This window comes from Carcharhinus amblyrhynchos, chromosome 9, assembly GCF_965287045.1.
Source record: "Carcharhinus amblyrhynchos chromosome 9, sCarAmb.v2.hapA, whole genome shotgun sequence".
NCBI lineage: Eukaryota > Metazoa > Chordata > Chondrichthyes > Carcharhiniformes > Carcharhinidae > Carcharhinus > Carcharhinus amblyrhynchos.
In genome coordinates, this window is record NC_137332.1 from 54,759,921 (window position 1) to 54,774,784 (window position 14,864).

The window sequence follows — 14,864 nt, forward strand, 5'->3', positions numbered from 1 at the left end:
GTTGGTTAACAAACAAGAGAGCAAAGAGTGGGTGTAAATGAGTGTTTTTCTGGTTGGCGATCAGTGGCTAGTGGTGTACCTCAGGGATCAGTGTTGGGACTGCAATTGTTTACAATTTACATAGATGATTTGGAGTTGGGGACCAAGTGTAGTGTGTCAAAGTTTGCAGATGACACTAAGATGAATAGCAGAGCGAAGTGCATAGAAGACACTGAACATCTGCAAAGGGATATAGATAGTTTGAGTGGGCAAGGGTCTGGCAGATGGAGTACAATGTTGGTAAATGTGTTGGTTATCCATTTTGGTAGGAATAACAGCAAAATGGACTATTATTTGAATGGTAAAAAATTGCAGCAAGCTGCTATACAGAGGGACCTGGGTAGCCTTGTGCATGAATTACAAAATGTTGGTTTTCAGGTGCAGCAGGCAACTAAGAAGACAAATGGAATTTTGTCTTTCATTGCTAGGGGGATGGAGTTTAAAAATAGGGAGGTTCTGTTGCAGCTGTTTAAGGTGCTGGTGAGGCCACACCTAGAGTATTGTGGACAGTTTTGGTCTCCTTAGAGAAAGGATATACTGGCACTGGAGGGAGTGCAGAGAAGATTCACTAGGTTATTTCTCAAGTTAAGGGTGTTGGTTTATGAGGAGAGATTGAATAGACTGTGACTACACTCACTGAAATTTAGAAGAATGAGGGGGATCTTATAGAAACGTACAAAATTATGAAGGGAATAGATGAGACAGAAGCAGGGAGATTGTTTCCACTGGCAGGTGAAACCAGAACTAGGGGGCATAGCCTCAAAATAAAGGGAAGCAGATTTAGGGCTGAGTTGAGGGGGTACACCCAAAGGGTTGTGGATCTGTGAAATTCCCTGTCCAGTGAAGCAGTTGAGGCTTCCTCGTTAAATGGTTTTAAAGCAAGGATAGATTTTTGAATAGTAAAGGAAGTTATAGTGAGCGGGCAGGTGAGTGGAGCTGAGTCCACAAAAAGGTCAGCCATGATCTTATTAAATGATCTTATTAAAAGTAGGCTCGAGGGGCCAAATGGCCTACACCTGCTTCAAGTTCTTATGTTCTTAGAACTGCTGATTAGCTATTCGTTTAACCCCACTTCTACTTAAATTTAGTTATAAATGAACAGTTTAAACCATAACTCTTTACACCAGACGTTTTTGACATCTTCCAGGAACGTTGAAGGGCAGCCTAACCACTGTAAACACAGATATTGCTGCCTTTGTTGCAGAGCATGACCACCTTACACCTTTTCAGCCAAAAAACCTGGAGATCCTTTTAATCTTTAACAGCCATGTCACCTAGACCTGTTGTCAGGCAAACCTCAGAATGGATCACATGATCCACTTCATTTTACCATACATTGAAGAGACAGTCCCAAAACATAATAATCTTATAAACTTCAGATTTGTAACACTACTTCTAACACTCAAGAGTGCTGCTACTGAGCCATGATGCCAAATGGGAGGTAATAGTCATTATTAAGAAGGATTGCAACAAATTACAGGAGGACATGGGTGAGGGGAGGATGTTCCTTTTTGCTGAGGGTTTGATGGTGCTCCCCTGGAATCTTGGACATTCTTTATATTGTTATTTGATTTTCTCAGACTCAGTCCAAAGTGATTTTTGGTTCAGTTTATTTCAGTTCCTTTCCTTTCCCAGCCTGCTAACTTAACTTTTAACCACAAAACTGTCTCCTAAGGTAAGAGTTTTTTCTGCAAATCCTCTCTCTAGTTCAATCTAGGTGAATCATCACACCAGGTTCACGCTGGCCATTACCAGCCTGGTACATTCCCAGCTGGATCGGTGGGTGAATTGTATCACCAATAGCATGTTTACATATTAATTGGGTTGCCACCTGCTCCAGGCAGTATGTCAAACATCAGCTGGCAGGACAAGTTGGGTGAATCCCAATCACCTTGACGCCTGTTGGGAAGCCCAATTTTTGGCTGATGCCCCATTTAGCGGGGCATTGGGATTCCACGGGTGACTGATGAGGCTGGAGAATTCCACACACAGTAGCTAATGTATTGGACAACATTAGCTAGTATGCCTTGGTACATCTCCATTTCCAAAGCAATGGAACATATTTTTTGTCAAGTAAAAAAACGGTAAGATATATTATAACTGATTTACGTGTCAGAGGAAAAAAGACATTTTAATTATTTAGTTACGTTCATGTTCTGAGATTGTCCCTTCTCAGCCAATTAATTGCTTTTGAACAGTCTCTCTTGCCGGTTTTCAAAAGGAAAACCAAGAGTGGCTGATTTTATTAACTGTCTGCATTGTTTTCCAAAGAAAAGCTAGTTGTGTTGATAGGTATGATAGGTATCAAGATTTGTTTTCTTTTCCTGGCAAAAGCAACTTTGTTCTAAGGAAACAGGAAAAGGTTGCACAAGATGAATCTTTATCAGGCACCAGCGAGCCTGAGTGAAGCAATGGCTATGTTCATGGTAAATGTCCCATACATCATGGGCTGCACTCTCATGCCTCCCTATCTGCTGCAAAATCTGTATTCATTGATAGGCCACTAAATGCCACCTACCTCCATTATGCTCATCCAATGTTGCATATATATTTTTCATATACACTTTCTAATGGTAAGTCTCATTATGGAAGTTGATTTGGCAATTTAAGGTTGCTGCAATAAGCCACAGCTACTTTTGAAAGAATGACAGATCCCCAAAACCAAATAAAAAGTAAAGTTTATTTATTAGTCACAAGTAGGCTTACATTCACACTGCAATGAAGTTACTGTGAAAATCCACTAGTCGCCACACTCCAGCTCCTGTTCAGGTACACAGGGAGAACTTAGCTTGGCTAATTCACCTAACCTGCACATCTTTGGACTGTGGGAGGAAACCAGAACACCCAAAGGAAACCCACGCAGACGCGGGGAGAAAATGCAAGCTCCACACAGACAGTGACCCGAGCCTGGAATTTGACCCGGGCCCCTGGTTTGCATCCAAAGGTTTTAAAGGAAGGAAATGCCAAAGTATAATTCCCCAAATTTCTCTTGATTTGGGAACCTTTCCTTTAGACTGGAAAATTGTACCTGTCACTCTGCTTTTTAAGAACGATAAGGAAGAAAACCGGGGAATTATAAACTTGTTAACTTAGCATCTGTTGTCAGAAAGTTACTAGAGTTTATAATTAAGGACAGGATAATCTCAGAATGAGCCAGCATGGATTTATGAAGAGTCAACAGATCTCATAAATCTGATTGAACTTTTTTGGAGAAGTGAGCAGTGGACAGAGGAATATGTATGGATGCTATTTATATGGACTTCCAGAAGATATCTGATAAGTTCTTCGTAAGAGACTGTTGGCTAAAACTGAAAGCAAATTATTGACCTGGTTAGGAAGATTGCTGAATACTAGTAGACAGAGTTGGGATAATGGACAGGTAATTGGCAAGTTTAATGGGCGGTATCCCACAATGATCCCAGTTGTGTCTTCAACTAATCACTGTACTTACCAATGACTTAGATAAAGGGATAGAACACATCACACCCCAATTTGCTAGTGACAGAAAAGTAGGCAGCATTGTCAGTGCTGTAGATGGAAGCATAAAATTATAGAGAGATTAATAGTCTAAGTGAATAGGCAAAACTGCAGCTAATTCATTTGAATGCCGGCAAATATCAGGGCATCTACTTTGAACCTAAAACAATAGAGCAGAGTAGTTTCTAACTGGTGTAATGTGAAAAATAACAGAGACCCAAAGAAACTTTGTTTCAGGTATATGGATAAGTAAAATGTCATGAACAGGGGCAGAAAATAATCAAAAACAGCTCATGGAATGCTCATCATTAGATCTAGAGAAATTGAAGACAAGGTGTGTAGAAGTGATATTATAGCTATACAAAGCCCTGGTTATATCACTCCTTGGGTACTGCAAGCTTTTGAGCACCTCGTTTTAAGGAGCACTTACTAGCCTGAGAGGGAGTTCATTGTTAATATACCAGATCAATACCAGGTTTTCAAAGGACAAATGATGGGATGAGATTACAGAAACTCATGGTTTATTTTCTGCAAATTAGAAGCTTTGGATGTGATAGAGTGAAATTAATTCCAGTGCTTGAGCCATCTAGGACTAAACATCTAGAGCCAGATCTTTCAGGAGTGAAAACACTTTTGTGGTGGAGGTAGGTTCAATTGAGACATTCAAGAGAGTATTAGATGGTTATTTGAATAGGAACAATGTGCAGGGTATGGGGAAAAGGCAGGAGAATAGCACTAAATCATAATACTCATTAGGAGAGCCAATGCAGACATGATGGGTCAAATGGCCTCTTTCCTTCGTGTAACAATTCTGTGTAATTAGTGAGCACTTCAACACACAAAAAATGGTAAAAATTTGAAAATCTCTTTTATAAATGGCAATTGATACCATTTCATTTGTTAATTTTAAAGCTGAGATTGAGGGATTTTTTTTAATGAAAGCCATTGTAGGATATGGAGAAAAGATCAGTATATGGTAGGGTTAGTACCAAACCTATCATGATCTTACTGAATGATGAAACAAGCTCATGAGGCTAAATGACCTATTCAAGTCCTATGAGCCTTGGTTTACAAGGCTCCTGGATATGCACTAAAGAAATGCTTTGAAGTGAGTGCTCTGTTATCCTGCCTCATGCCATGTCCGATTCACTGGCTCACCATTATTGGCACATCTCAATTTTGAAATCCTTCATTGCTTCAACCCTCGCTACCTCTTCTAACTCCACAGCCCTCCAAGATCACTGAGCTCATCCAATACTGACTTATTAAGCGTCATTGATTTTAATCATTCCCCTACTACTGGCCATACTTTCAGCTATCCACATCCCAAGCTCTGGAATTCTTTTCTTAAACCGCTCTTTACCTTTCCTTCCTCCTGAGATACGCCTTAAAACCTACTGCTTTGATAAGTTTTTAGTCAGCAGACCTAATATCACCTTACTTAGTTTGGAGTTAAGGTTCTTTCGCATAAAGTGCCTTGAGGTGTTTGATTACATTGATTATGATGCTTCATAAATGCTAATTATTGTTGTGAACTAAAATTACGATGTAACTAGTCCTCTATCTAAGGCATTGTTCCCTCCCTTTCAAAACTACCTTCATCACACTCTGCTACTTCATAAGGCCTATGCTTGACACCTCTGTCTCAGTAAATTGTCACCCACTTCCAATCTCCCTTTCTTTGAATTTATCATCACCTTTCAAAACTGCCCATCTTCCTGTAACTGCAATTTGACACTGACACATCCTACGACACTGAAAACAGAGAAAAAAAATAGTAGGCCATTTAGCCCTTTCAGCCTGTTCCAACATTCAAAAGATCATGGCAGCACTTCTACATCAACTCCATTTTCCTTCATCCCCATAGCACTTTTGTGTCCAAAATGTAGCAATCCCAGTCCTGAACATAATTAGCAGCTCAGCATCTACTTGGATAGCAATGCCAAAGAGTCAGGATCCTCTGAGGGTGAAAGTCTCTTTATCTCAGATCTAAATGGCCAATCCTTGATCCTGAGACTCTGATATTTAGTTTGAGAGCCAGATGGGGAAAACAGCCTTTTAGCATCTATCCTGTAAAGCTCAATAAGTGTTTTATATCTCCATGAGACCACCTCTCACTCTTCTAAATTCTAAAGAAGATAGTTCCAATCTAATGAAGCCTGCCCAATGGTACTTTATCAGTCCTTTTGAAAATCTGTGTGATATCTATTGAATTACCATTGTTGACATTGTCTATTAGCTCTTCAAAGAATTCCACCAAGTTGGCTAAGCAAGAGCTTACAATTCACGCAATGTGATTATAATTTCTGTTTGTAGATGCTTTTCCACCAATTAGCATAGATATCTTTACCATTGCTGGTGTTAAGCTGACTGATCTATAGCTTCCAGGTTTAGTTCTCCCCTATTCGGAACCACATTCATTATCCTTCAGTCCTCTGGCACTATCTCTTTTGTGGAAATGTAAGACTAGGAAAGTAGGCTTGCCAGAGCATTCTGTTTCAACTTGACAATTAATACTTCAACTGGTCCTCCTCATCTCTGGCGTTAAACACCAGCCTGCTCCAGACCAAAGTCAAGCAAACTCTACAACACTGGAGCTGCCCCAAGACTGAATTACTTTTAAACCACACTGGGACCAAGTTGTTATTTGCATTTGATTTTATTAGTTCAACATTCACCAAGTTTCTTTTTTTACAAAAAGTACAAAACAAATTATTTTTATAAAGTGCAACTTGTCAACAGGACTTTTTTTTACAGAAAGAACACTTTGTAATGGCTATGAGTGTTCTGAAACATACAGTAATGCTTAATCACAGTGGTTTGCAATAATCAAATGAGCTGGCAGAGGTTAACAGTGCATGATTCCCAGCATCGAGGTCTGAATAATTTTTTATCTTACTGTTAACATTAAATTTCTAGTTACTGTAGCTGCTTCTGAAAACGAATCCTCATATATACAAGACAGTTGTTGCATTGTGCTGTAATGTATTTTCTGGTCACAGGTTTGCCGCACAGCAGCAAAACTTTTCTCTAAGAAGAGATACACAAGTCTTACAGTCTCAGCACATTAATTTATAGAAAACATATAAGATCAATTAAGTACAAAAATCAATTTATGAATCACCTCAAATTAAAACTCCACCAGAGCACTATTGGGGAATGCAATTATTTTTGCTTTTCCTTGGCATTTTAGGAAAACACCCAATTTGGAACTTTCATTGAGCAATTTCTATCTATTTTAATAATTAAAATATAAACTTCAGAAGGCAAGAAAAATAATTCCACAGCCTTTTGTCCTTTGCATCAAAAATAATATTTATATAAACTCCATAAATAAATAAGCACAGTTCTGATAATAATTGCAAATGTCAAATCAATAAATTAGTTTAAAATAAATAATAATAAATACAGGAAGTTATTTAAAAACCGTTTAGAGATATCAAAGAGTTTTCCACTCTGTTGATGCTGGTGATTCATTCTGAGGCACAGTTCAAGGGGTCTCAGTGGCCCCATGTGTAAATTAAAGATGGTGAATGATTATGAAAAATGTGGCTATGAAAAGACAATTGTCACCAAAACTGATGTCATTCTCACCAGCTTTCTACATCTGTGCACTTTCTGTCAGATACATTGACCAGTTATCAAGCACGAGAGCTACAGTTAATACTCCCCTTACTTCAAGATACTAGGGCCAATTGCAGTGCTGTTCTATCTGAATTGGTGAATGAATCTTTAAAATGAACAAATCTCATGCACAACTAGAGTTTCACAGGAAAGGAATCTAAATGTCTGGTCAGAATGGGAGCTGAAGGTTACATGAAGAACTATAGGCTGAGATGATCAAGTAGTTCATGCTGCATACGGTTGCAGTGCTAAACAGCATTCAGCCAGTGCTTCAGTAATGGAGATAAAGGGAATGAAATATTCTACCATTGTGACATTTGGAATCAGGGAAATTTGCATAAAAAAATCTTCAGGATATACTAAATAAAATGCCCTTTGAAGTGATCCAAATTACTTCTCAGAGTTGTTAAAGTGAGGAATCATTACCATCTTCCTGGCTCCTGGGTAAATAAACCAGGTGTAATATCTCCATCATTATTCTAGCATCATTTATAAAACGTTCATCCAATTAAAAATAAGCTTTTTAAAGTTCTGTCGATTGCTCTTTCAATAGTGCATGCCCCTGTGGATTAACATTGTTCAGGCCTGAATTGGAAGATTTGGGACTGATAGAGCCTTGTTTGTTGGGTATAGATTCAGGAACACTGAATGAAATCATTGGGCATGGCCCCTTTATATTGTTGCAGACCAATTTGCTCAGTGATGCAGTGTTCACAATGTCAAAACCAACTTTCCCACCAAAAGTACTAGGTTTCCAATATTCCGGGGAGCAAATGATGTTCCCCATTAAACCCTTTAAAGAGAAAGGGGCCCCCATCTCAACCATTGTTTCTCCAAATATGGATCCAGGTCTTGGTTTTTCTATCATCAAAGCAGGATACATTTCCATTGCATCGATATCCCCATAAAGTTCTCTCAGCTCAGCTGCCATCTCTTTCTCCCCTGTAATACAAAGAAGAAATTACAATGAAGTACAACAAATACCAAAAACTTAAAAGCTTTTTTAAATGCAATTATGGAAAAGATTTAAATATGTTCTTAAACAAACTTAAGTAAGGATATTTTAGGTATCATGCATTTTCATCATCAAATGGTCTGTATCATGGTGCTTTTCATAGAAATAGAAATCCTACAGTACAGAAAGAGGTCATTCGGCCCATCAAGACTGCACCAACCACAATCCCACCCAGGCCCTACCCCCACATATTTACCCATGAACCCCTCTAACCTATGCATCTCAGGACACTAAGGGCAATTTTAGCATGGTCAATCAACCTAACCTGCACATCTTTGGACTGTGGGAGGAAACCAGAGCGCCTGGAGGAAACCCACGCAGACACGAGGAGAACATGCAAATTCCACACACACAGTGACCCAAGCCCGGAATCAAACCCGGGTCCCTGGAGCATGAAGCAGCAGTGCTAACCACTGTGCTACCATGCCACCCAGGATAGTTGAGGATAGTTGCACAAGTTCAGATGAACTCTGCTATAAACCTTTGACATGATCAACAAGCAGAGGCTAAGGAGTCAGCTTAGTGAGGCATCTCACCCTTTCAAAAAAATGGAAACTCCACACCGTATTCAGGTGAGCTATGAACTGAGAAATTTGTAGGAATTGAGAAATTTGCCATTTATCCACAAAATGGTAGCGTTTACTTCCACTTGAAATTCGTATCCTCGCCATGAGAATGAGAGGTAACAGCAGTGGGCGGCTGAATATTTTCCAGGTTTTGTCCTCAGCATTAAACACTCACAGGTCAGGTTTTGCACAAATCAGCAGAAGGGTAAAGGTGTAACCAAAAGAGAAAATGCTGAAAAATCTCAGCAGCTCTGGCAGCAGAGAAAAGAGCTGACGTTTTGAGTCCAGATGACCCTTTGTCAAAGCTAAAAGGCATAGAAAGTGGGGTGTAAAAAGGTGGGGTCTAAAAGGCATAGAAATAGGGGTGGCGAGTAAAGGGGTATCTACTCTTTCCAGGATTGCAGCTTAACTCCCAATTTCAGAGACATGACGGGCGGGATTTTCCAGCCTTGTTCACCCCAAAACCGGAAAATCCCTCCCAAATCTTTCCATGGTCGCCTCTCGCCCACTCCAATCCCCATGGCAGGCAGAACAGGAAAATTCAACCCGTCATATCACACCATATTGGCATTCCTATAACACTGATCATGGAAGAGTTTGCCCATTCAGTACAATTACATGATAGATGCATATATATAAAAAAAATTGTAATTGGTTTAAGAATATTCCATGCTGCTGTATGTAGCATAGCATCAGAGAAGATGCCTTCAAACTCAGTCTGAGCTAGATCAGATCCCAGAATTTAAAATAAAAGAATAGCCTGCTCTAATTGATCTTTACCCCTTTTGGTTATATTTGAATTGAATCAAATATTGTTTAAATACAATTTACAGATTAATACACAGATAAAAACTGTACCTGTAAGATCTTCAAAAGACTCATATGGTTTCATTAAGAAGCGTTTCCTATATTCATTCAGAGATTTGTAACGCATCTGTCGAGTTTGCTCAATAGTCGCAATAGCCACTTTAATCAATGCTGCATTTATATTTCTGCCTCCAGCAACCTATAGAAATACCAGGATCATTAACTTAACAGCCACATGAATCCAACAGTTTCACTTACTTAATACTGTGAAGGATTTTATTCTATTTATGAATACTGTGGAACATACTATTCTTTTTTAGTCAAAGGTGCATTTTGTTTCTATAGTTAGTGAGTTAAGAGAGTTGGGAGGCGAAGCGAAGCCAATATTAACAGCAATATAAGGTTTACAATATGGGGTGTATACATTTGACACCAGCAGTTGAAGTGTTAAAATCTCCTTCGTTGTCGCAGCAGAGATTACTTTCTGTTTTTTTCTTTGCACTATGGGCTGATTCTTACCCTGCCAGCAATCTGCCTGGTGAATGAGTCCACCATGTTGGTGATGCCATGTTCCAGCAATACTGAGTTATTGAAGAGGAATTCACGGTAACTGTAGTCTCTATTCTCAATATTGAAGGAATCTGGCATGAGGGGATGCCAATGGTAGAGGGTGTTGAACTCTGAAGCAATCCGGTTACTGTATTGGAATTGTTGGTCGAAGAGTAGTTCTGGATCAAATTTCAGCTTGAAGTGATAACCGCTTAGATGTTGTACATAATCTTCAATGATAATTTTGATGGTCTCTCCTGTAAGCATTAACAAGAGTTTGAGGATTTATTTAAAAGCAGCACATTAGCACATTCATGACAAAACTTTTAGTTATTCCAACTAAACTCGTAAATTGTGCAGTTCTATGAATATGCTATTTTGCTGTTACATGGCAAGACATTGTCTCTGCACCTTATGATACATTTGTCCAAAAGATCAGGAGCTATTTTCAAAGGCAGTTGGGTTCACTCACCTATCAGTATAAGTCGGGTTGTTTGAAACAGCCGTTCATCGTCCCAATCAGGGTGCTCTACTTTCAACACATCACAGACGCGATTGTGTTCCCGCAACCAGATTGTCGCATACATCATCAACCCTGGAACCAATCCAAAGAATTCCTGTCCCACAGCAAACTGCAAGTGTTCAGGGATATGAGGAGGGTAAGTCATCTCTACCCCGCTATCCTTAACAGTGGGAGGGTAGACTTCCCCATTGTGAACCTGCGATTAATTTTTGTGGATTAGTTAAGATTTCACATAGAGCAGATTGAAATAATGAAAAATTAATCAAAGATACCTGGATGCTGGACATCTAAATATTACTGCCGTATTAAAATACATGATAAGAAATTCAGATCAAAGTACCTGATACTTAAGTTTCCCATCTGTAAATAGTCTCAGTTTGTGCTGTCTGTCCAAAGTTTCTCCATAAATGTGGCTCAGGTCAACCTGCACAATGCAAAGCATATTAAACATAAGTAGGTACACAATTTTACAGTTAATCTTAGAATAGTAAATATATTTTTAAAAAGCAAGTAAAATGATAGATTGTGTTATTTACACCCAATATTAGTGAACTGTTGTTGAAGACAGTTCCATGGTTTGTACTTACACCATGTCCCAAACCCCTGGTAAATGCAGGACCTCGACTCTGGTCAGTCTTAAAAAACTGGTGGGTAAAATGCTGAGCAAAGAAGGCAAACATCATATTGGTCCTTTGGGGATCGGGTGCAAATTCCTTCCTCATTAAGAATCTTTCTGCTAAATACTTGGCATCAGGCAGTGTTTTCTTTCCTGTGGGTGAAGAGAAAAGTACATCTTGAAAACTGTTGCCATCAGCTATTAAAGTGTCTCTGTCTCTTCCCAACCCTGAGCAGTAATGTGGATTGTATTTGAATAACTAATCTTTTACACAAAGTCAGTACACCACTCCAAACCTACACACACACCACTCCAAATAAAAACCATTTTACTGTCTCTGTAAAAGTGGAAGAAATAGGATAAAGAGAGTACCACCCTAAAATATATTTTTACCCATAAGTGACATGAATTAAATATCAGCTTATTTACTGGCAAGGTCCCAGTACAGCACAAAAGATAGGAATAGATGTGATGTGGAGATGCAGGCACTGGACTGGGGTTTGCACAGTAAGAAGTCTCACCACACCACATTAAAGTCCAACAGGTTTATTTGAATCCATTCACCTAATGAAGGAGCAGCGCTCCAAAAGCTCGTGATTCCAAACAAACCTGTTGGACTTTAACCAGGTGTTGTGATAGGAATAGAAGTAGATTATACAGCCATTAAAGTCAGAAAGGATGTTGTAACAGTAGAGTTTCTCATACTATTAACTCACCAGTTACTCCCATTGGAGTTGGGCAGTCTTCAGGAGTTGGTGGAAGAGTTCTGGTGTAGTAGGAGGTATTGGCGTATGCTTCCCAGCTCTTGTAGTCATAATCTGCATTGTAGGTAGGGGGGCTGTCAATCAAGTTGGACCTGGCTGTTTGGGGTGGAAAAAAATGTTTATATTTAGGTCCCATATTTCAAAAGCACAACCAGAAACAATATATATGTAGTCCTTACTTCATGTGGAATGAATAAAATTCACCCATTAGTGAAGAACAAGCTAAGAAATCCTCCACTCTGTCTAGCAACTTCTCAAATCTGATTAAGTCCTTTCCCTTAACTACTTACAGCAGAGACATAAACATTATTTATTTTACCAACAGTATTGAACATGCCAAATTTTCAGAAATGCATGTCTTCAATACATAACACCCAAAAGAATTCTTACTCCACACTATTCTATGACTGTCTTTTGCAACTTCACATAATTGACTCACACCAGGTGGGCTGCACCTTCTCAAGGACAATTCATTATGGACAATACATATGATCTTGCCCACATCCCATAAACGAATAGAAACAGTACTATCCCCGCAATATTTAATCTCTACACTTAATTATGCCAGTTTGTATTTAGAATGATTCAAAGTCATGAGCATGGGTTTATTTTTACTTACAGGTTAAGACGTAACGCATGATTCTGTCCCTTAAGAAAGGGATTTGATTCACCACGTTCCAGATTCCTGGGTAGTGGGTCAGGATGTGATGGACTGTGTTTGGAGAGGGTTTCAGGCTCAGTTTCACCCAGGTCCAAAACTCGGCTGTTGGGAGAGGGGAGTCAGGAGGTGAGAGTTAGTGGCTGTCAGAAAGGTGAACAGTGCCAGTGCACACACAAACACAAGGTGAAGTGCAACTTACGTTTGGTGCAGTTCACGCCGGAAAAGCCAGTCCGGGTACAATCGCATTCGTAAGCGTCCACCCCCACGGAGCTGCAAACTCCCCGGTTCTGGCAGGGATTCGAGCAGCAAGGGTTAGCTAGGAGGAAAACAAAGAGGTCACTCAGGTTCACAGATCATTCTCCAGGCTCTGGTGAACAGGCTCGCGTTTCTTGCACACAACACTGGGCTGCAGCCTCGGTTAATCTCAATTGGAAATGAAAACTCGGTGGGTGAAAATCACTGCTCGGCATTAAGGTTTGATGTTTATTCAGAATCACTCGAGTTAACAGGACAAGTTACCATTGCTGGGTGCTTCATTGAGGCAGACCCAACTGTTGCCCAGGCCACAACCTAACGATTAGAATCTTAAATCCTATCTAAGAAACCATTCTCTCTAATATTTCTGCAGCTTTCCGTTAAATTCATTTTTTTTTACAATGGGCAGTGATCTTCCTGAGGATTGAAAGCATTCTCTCTCTCTCTCTACACACACACACTCACTTTCTCCCGTTTCCCCTGCAGCCTGAATGAAGCTGGAGACGGGTTCGGTTTTGCCACCTCTCTCCTTACCTGCTTGACTGAGAGGAAGGATCCCGGCGAGAAGCAGCAAAAACATCCCTCGGGTGTTCAATGCGCTCAGTTTTCCTAACATCGTGCTTCCCGTTTGAAGTGTCTTCTGGATCTGTTCACTGGCACTTTCGCCCAGCTTTTTAAACTCTGCTTTCTTCCTGTGAGTCACATAACCTGACGTCTTTGAAAGCCCGGCCCTTACTTGCAGGCCCCCTACTGGTTTCCTCTAGGACATAGCCATGTTTCTTTTTTCAAAATTTCTCTGGTAGCTGGAGTTATTATTGAACTTGTAACACAAATTCAGGTGTATTGAAGATCTCGAACAACTCACTGATCACCCCCCAAAAAAGTTTCCTCTGGCTTCTGGCAACACCTTAAAAATGCGTGTCTTCTGGTGATCACTGCCTCTGGAAACAATTTCTCCTCACTTACTCTATCAAAACAGTTCATGATTTTGAAACAAAATCTCCGCTTGAACTACTGTGCACTCTGAGGCACAATTCCACCCCACCCCCTCTCCCCAGCTCCCATTCTAGTAAATCCCTTTGGGACTGCCTGGAAAATCTTTCTTGTGGAGACTGGAATTCAACAATATACTTCCAATTGAAGCCTCACTAATATTTTGTGAAGTTTTAGCATCAATTCCTTGTTTTTGTTCTCTGTTGACAAACACGGGAATCTCGGCTACGTTGTCGAAGGCTGGAAACACACAGCGAGTGGCATCACCAGAGTCTGAAGCTTCAGTTTGCATCCTTTCTACAGACTCTTCCCACCCATTATGTGTTTCCAGTTTCATTCATTGTATTTTTTTCAGATTCCAAACGCTTTATAATACTCTGCTTCTCACATAGATTTACCAACTGGGATCATTTGATAATGATGAGGGAGAACCCTGACTTCAGCATTTTGCTATTCACTTTATGTCACAAGGATAAATCTAACACAGTGAGCAAATTGTGATACAGTTGTAAGCTAATAGTGTACAATTCATGAACATGTTGTCTCTGTAATACCTAATCCTTCATTTGTTCAGTTTCTTAGACAACTCCTACGCAACTGTTTTAATTTTGTTAACAGACAGAAGATATCTGGTATATGATACAGCCATCGAAATTTGGAATGTAAAGACAAATTTTGATAGCTCAGTCAAGTCAACATTTAGACTATGAGGAAATAATTCAGAAAATTCCCCGCCCCCCTCCACTTTCTATCACCCCCAGCTGCCCCCATTCTGCCATCTACCTAAACACGCCATCTGCAGCCAAGATAGTTGGCAAACCTGTTAAAAGATATTTACCAACACTGGGAAACCAAAAGAGAAAGTGTTGGAAAAATCTCAGCAGGTCTGGCAGCATCTGTAAGGAGAGAAAAGAGCTGATGTTTCAAGTCCAGACAACCCTTTGTTTACCAGTATTTTTCTCTGTCAGATACCAT

The 14,864-nt window shown here is 39.8% G+C and overlaps 2 protein-coding genes across 3 annotated transcripts in view; one reads left to right on the plus strand and one right to left on the minus strand.

The window, feature by feature from the left end:
* Positions 1-6,156: 6,156 nt before the first annotated feature.
* LOC145347815 (prostaglandin G/H synthase 2-like) lies at positions 6,157-13,574 on the minus strand. Its single transcript, XM_080195702.1, has 10 exons — positions 13,431-13,574; positions 12,841-12,957; positions 12,600-12,743; positions 11,933-12,076; positions 11,188-11,369; positions 10,941-11,024; positions 10,550-10,796; positions 10,048-10,334; positions 9,580-9,727; positions 6,157-8,082 (listed from the first exon to the last, which is right to left on the minus strand). The coding sequence occupies exons 1-10, from the start codon at positions 13,510-13,512 to the stop codon at positions 7,664-7,666; spliced, it is 1,854 nt and encodes a 617-aa protein (XP_080051828.1). The 5' UTR covers positions 13,513-13,574; the 3' UTR covers positions 6,157-7,663.
* The window catches only part of LOC145347814 (cytosolic phospholipase A2-like), a 173,788-nt gene continuing 171,888 nt past the window's right edge, over positions 12,965-14,864 (plus strand). The window contains exon 1 of one of the 2 annotated variants that reach the window (XM_080195701.1): positions 12,965-13,115. The gene's annotated coding sequence lies outside the window, so the exon portion shown is untranslated. The remainder of the gene's footprint in view (positions 13,116-14,864) is intronic. The other variant, XM_080195700.1, reaches the window with a different exon arrangement.

Bases quoted from the DNA above. Each gene is read 5' to 3' on its own strand.
- LOC145347815 (XM_080195702.1), bottom strand. From the start codon at position 13,512: ATGTTAGGAAAACTGAGCGCATTGAACACCCGAGGGATGTTTTTGCTG. The intron at 11,370-11,932 runs GTGAGTTAATAG...CTTCACCCACAG, and splicing joins AACTCCAATGGGAGTAACTG to GAAAGAAAACACTGCCTGAT. The intron at 11,025-11,187 runs GTAAGTACAAAC...TGCATTGTGCAG, and splicing joins CCAGGGGTTTGGGACATGGT to GTTGACCTGAGCCACATTTA.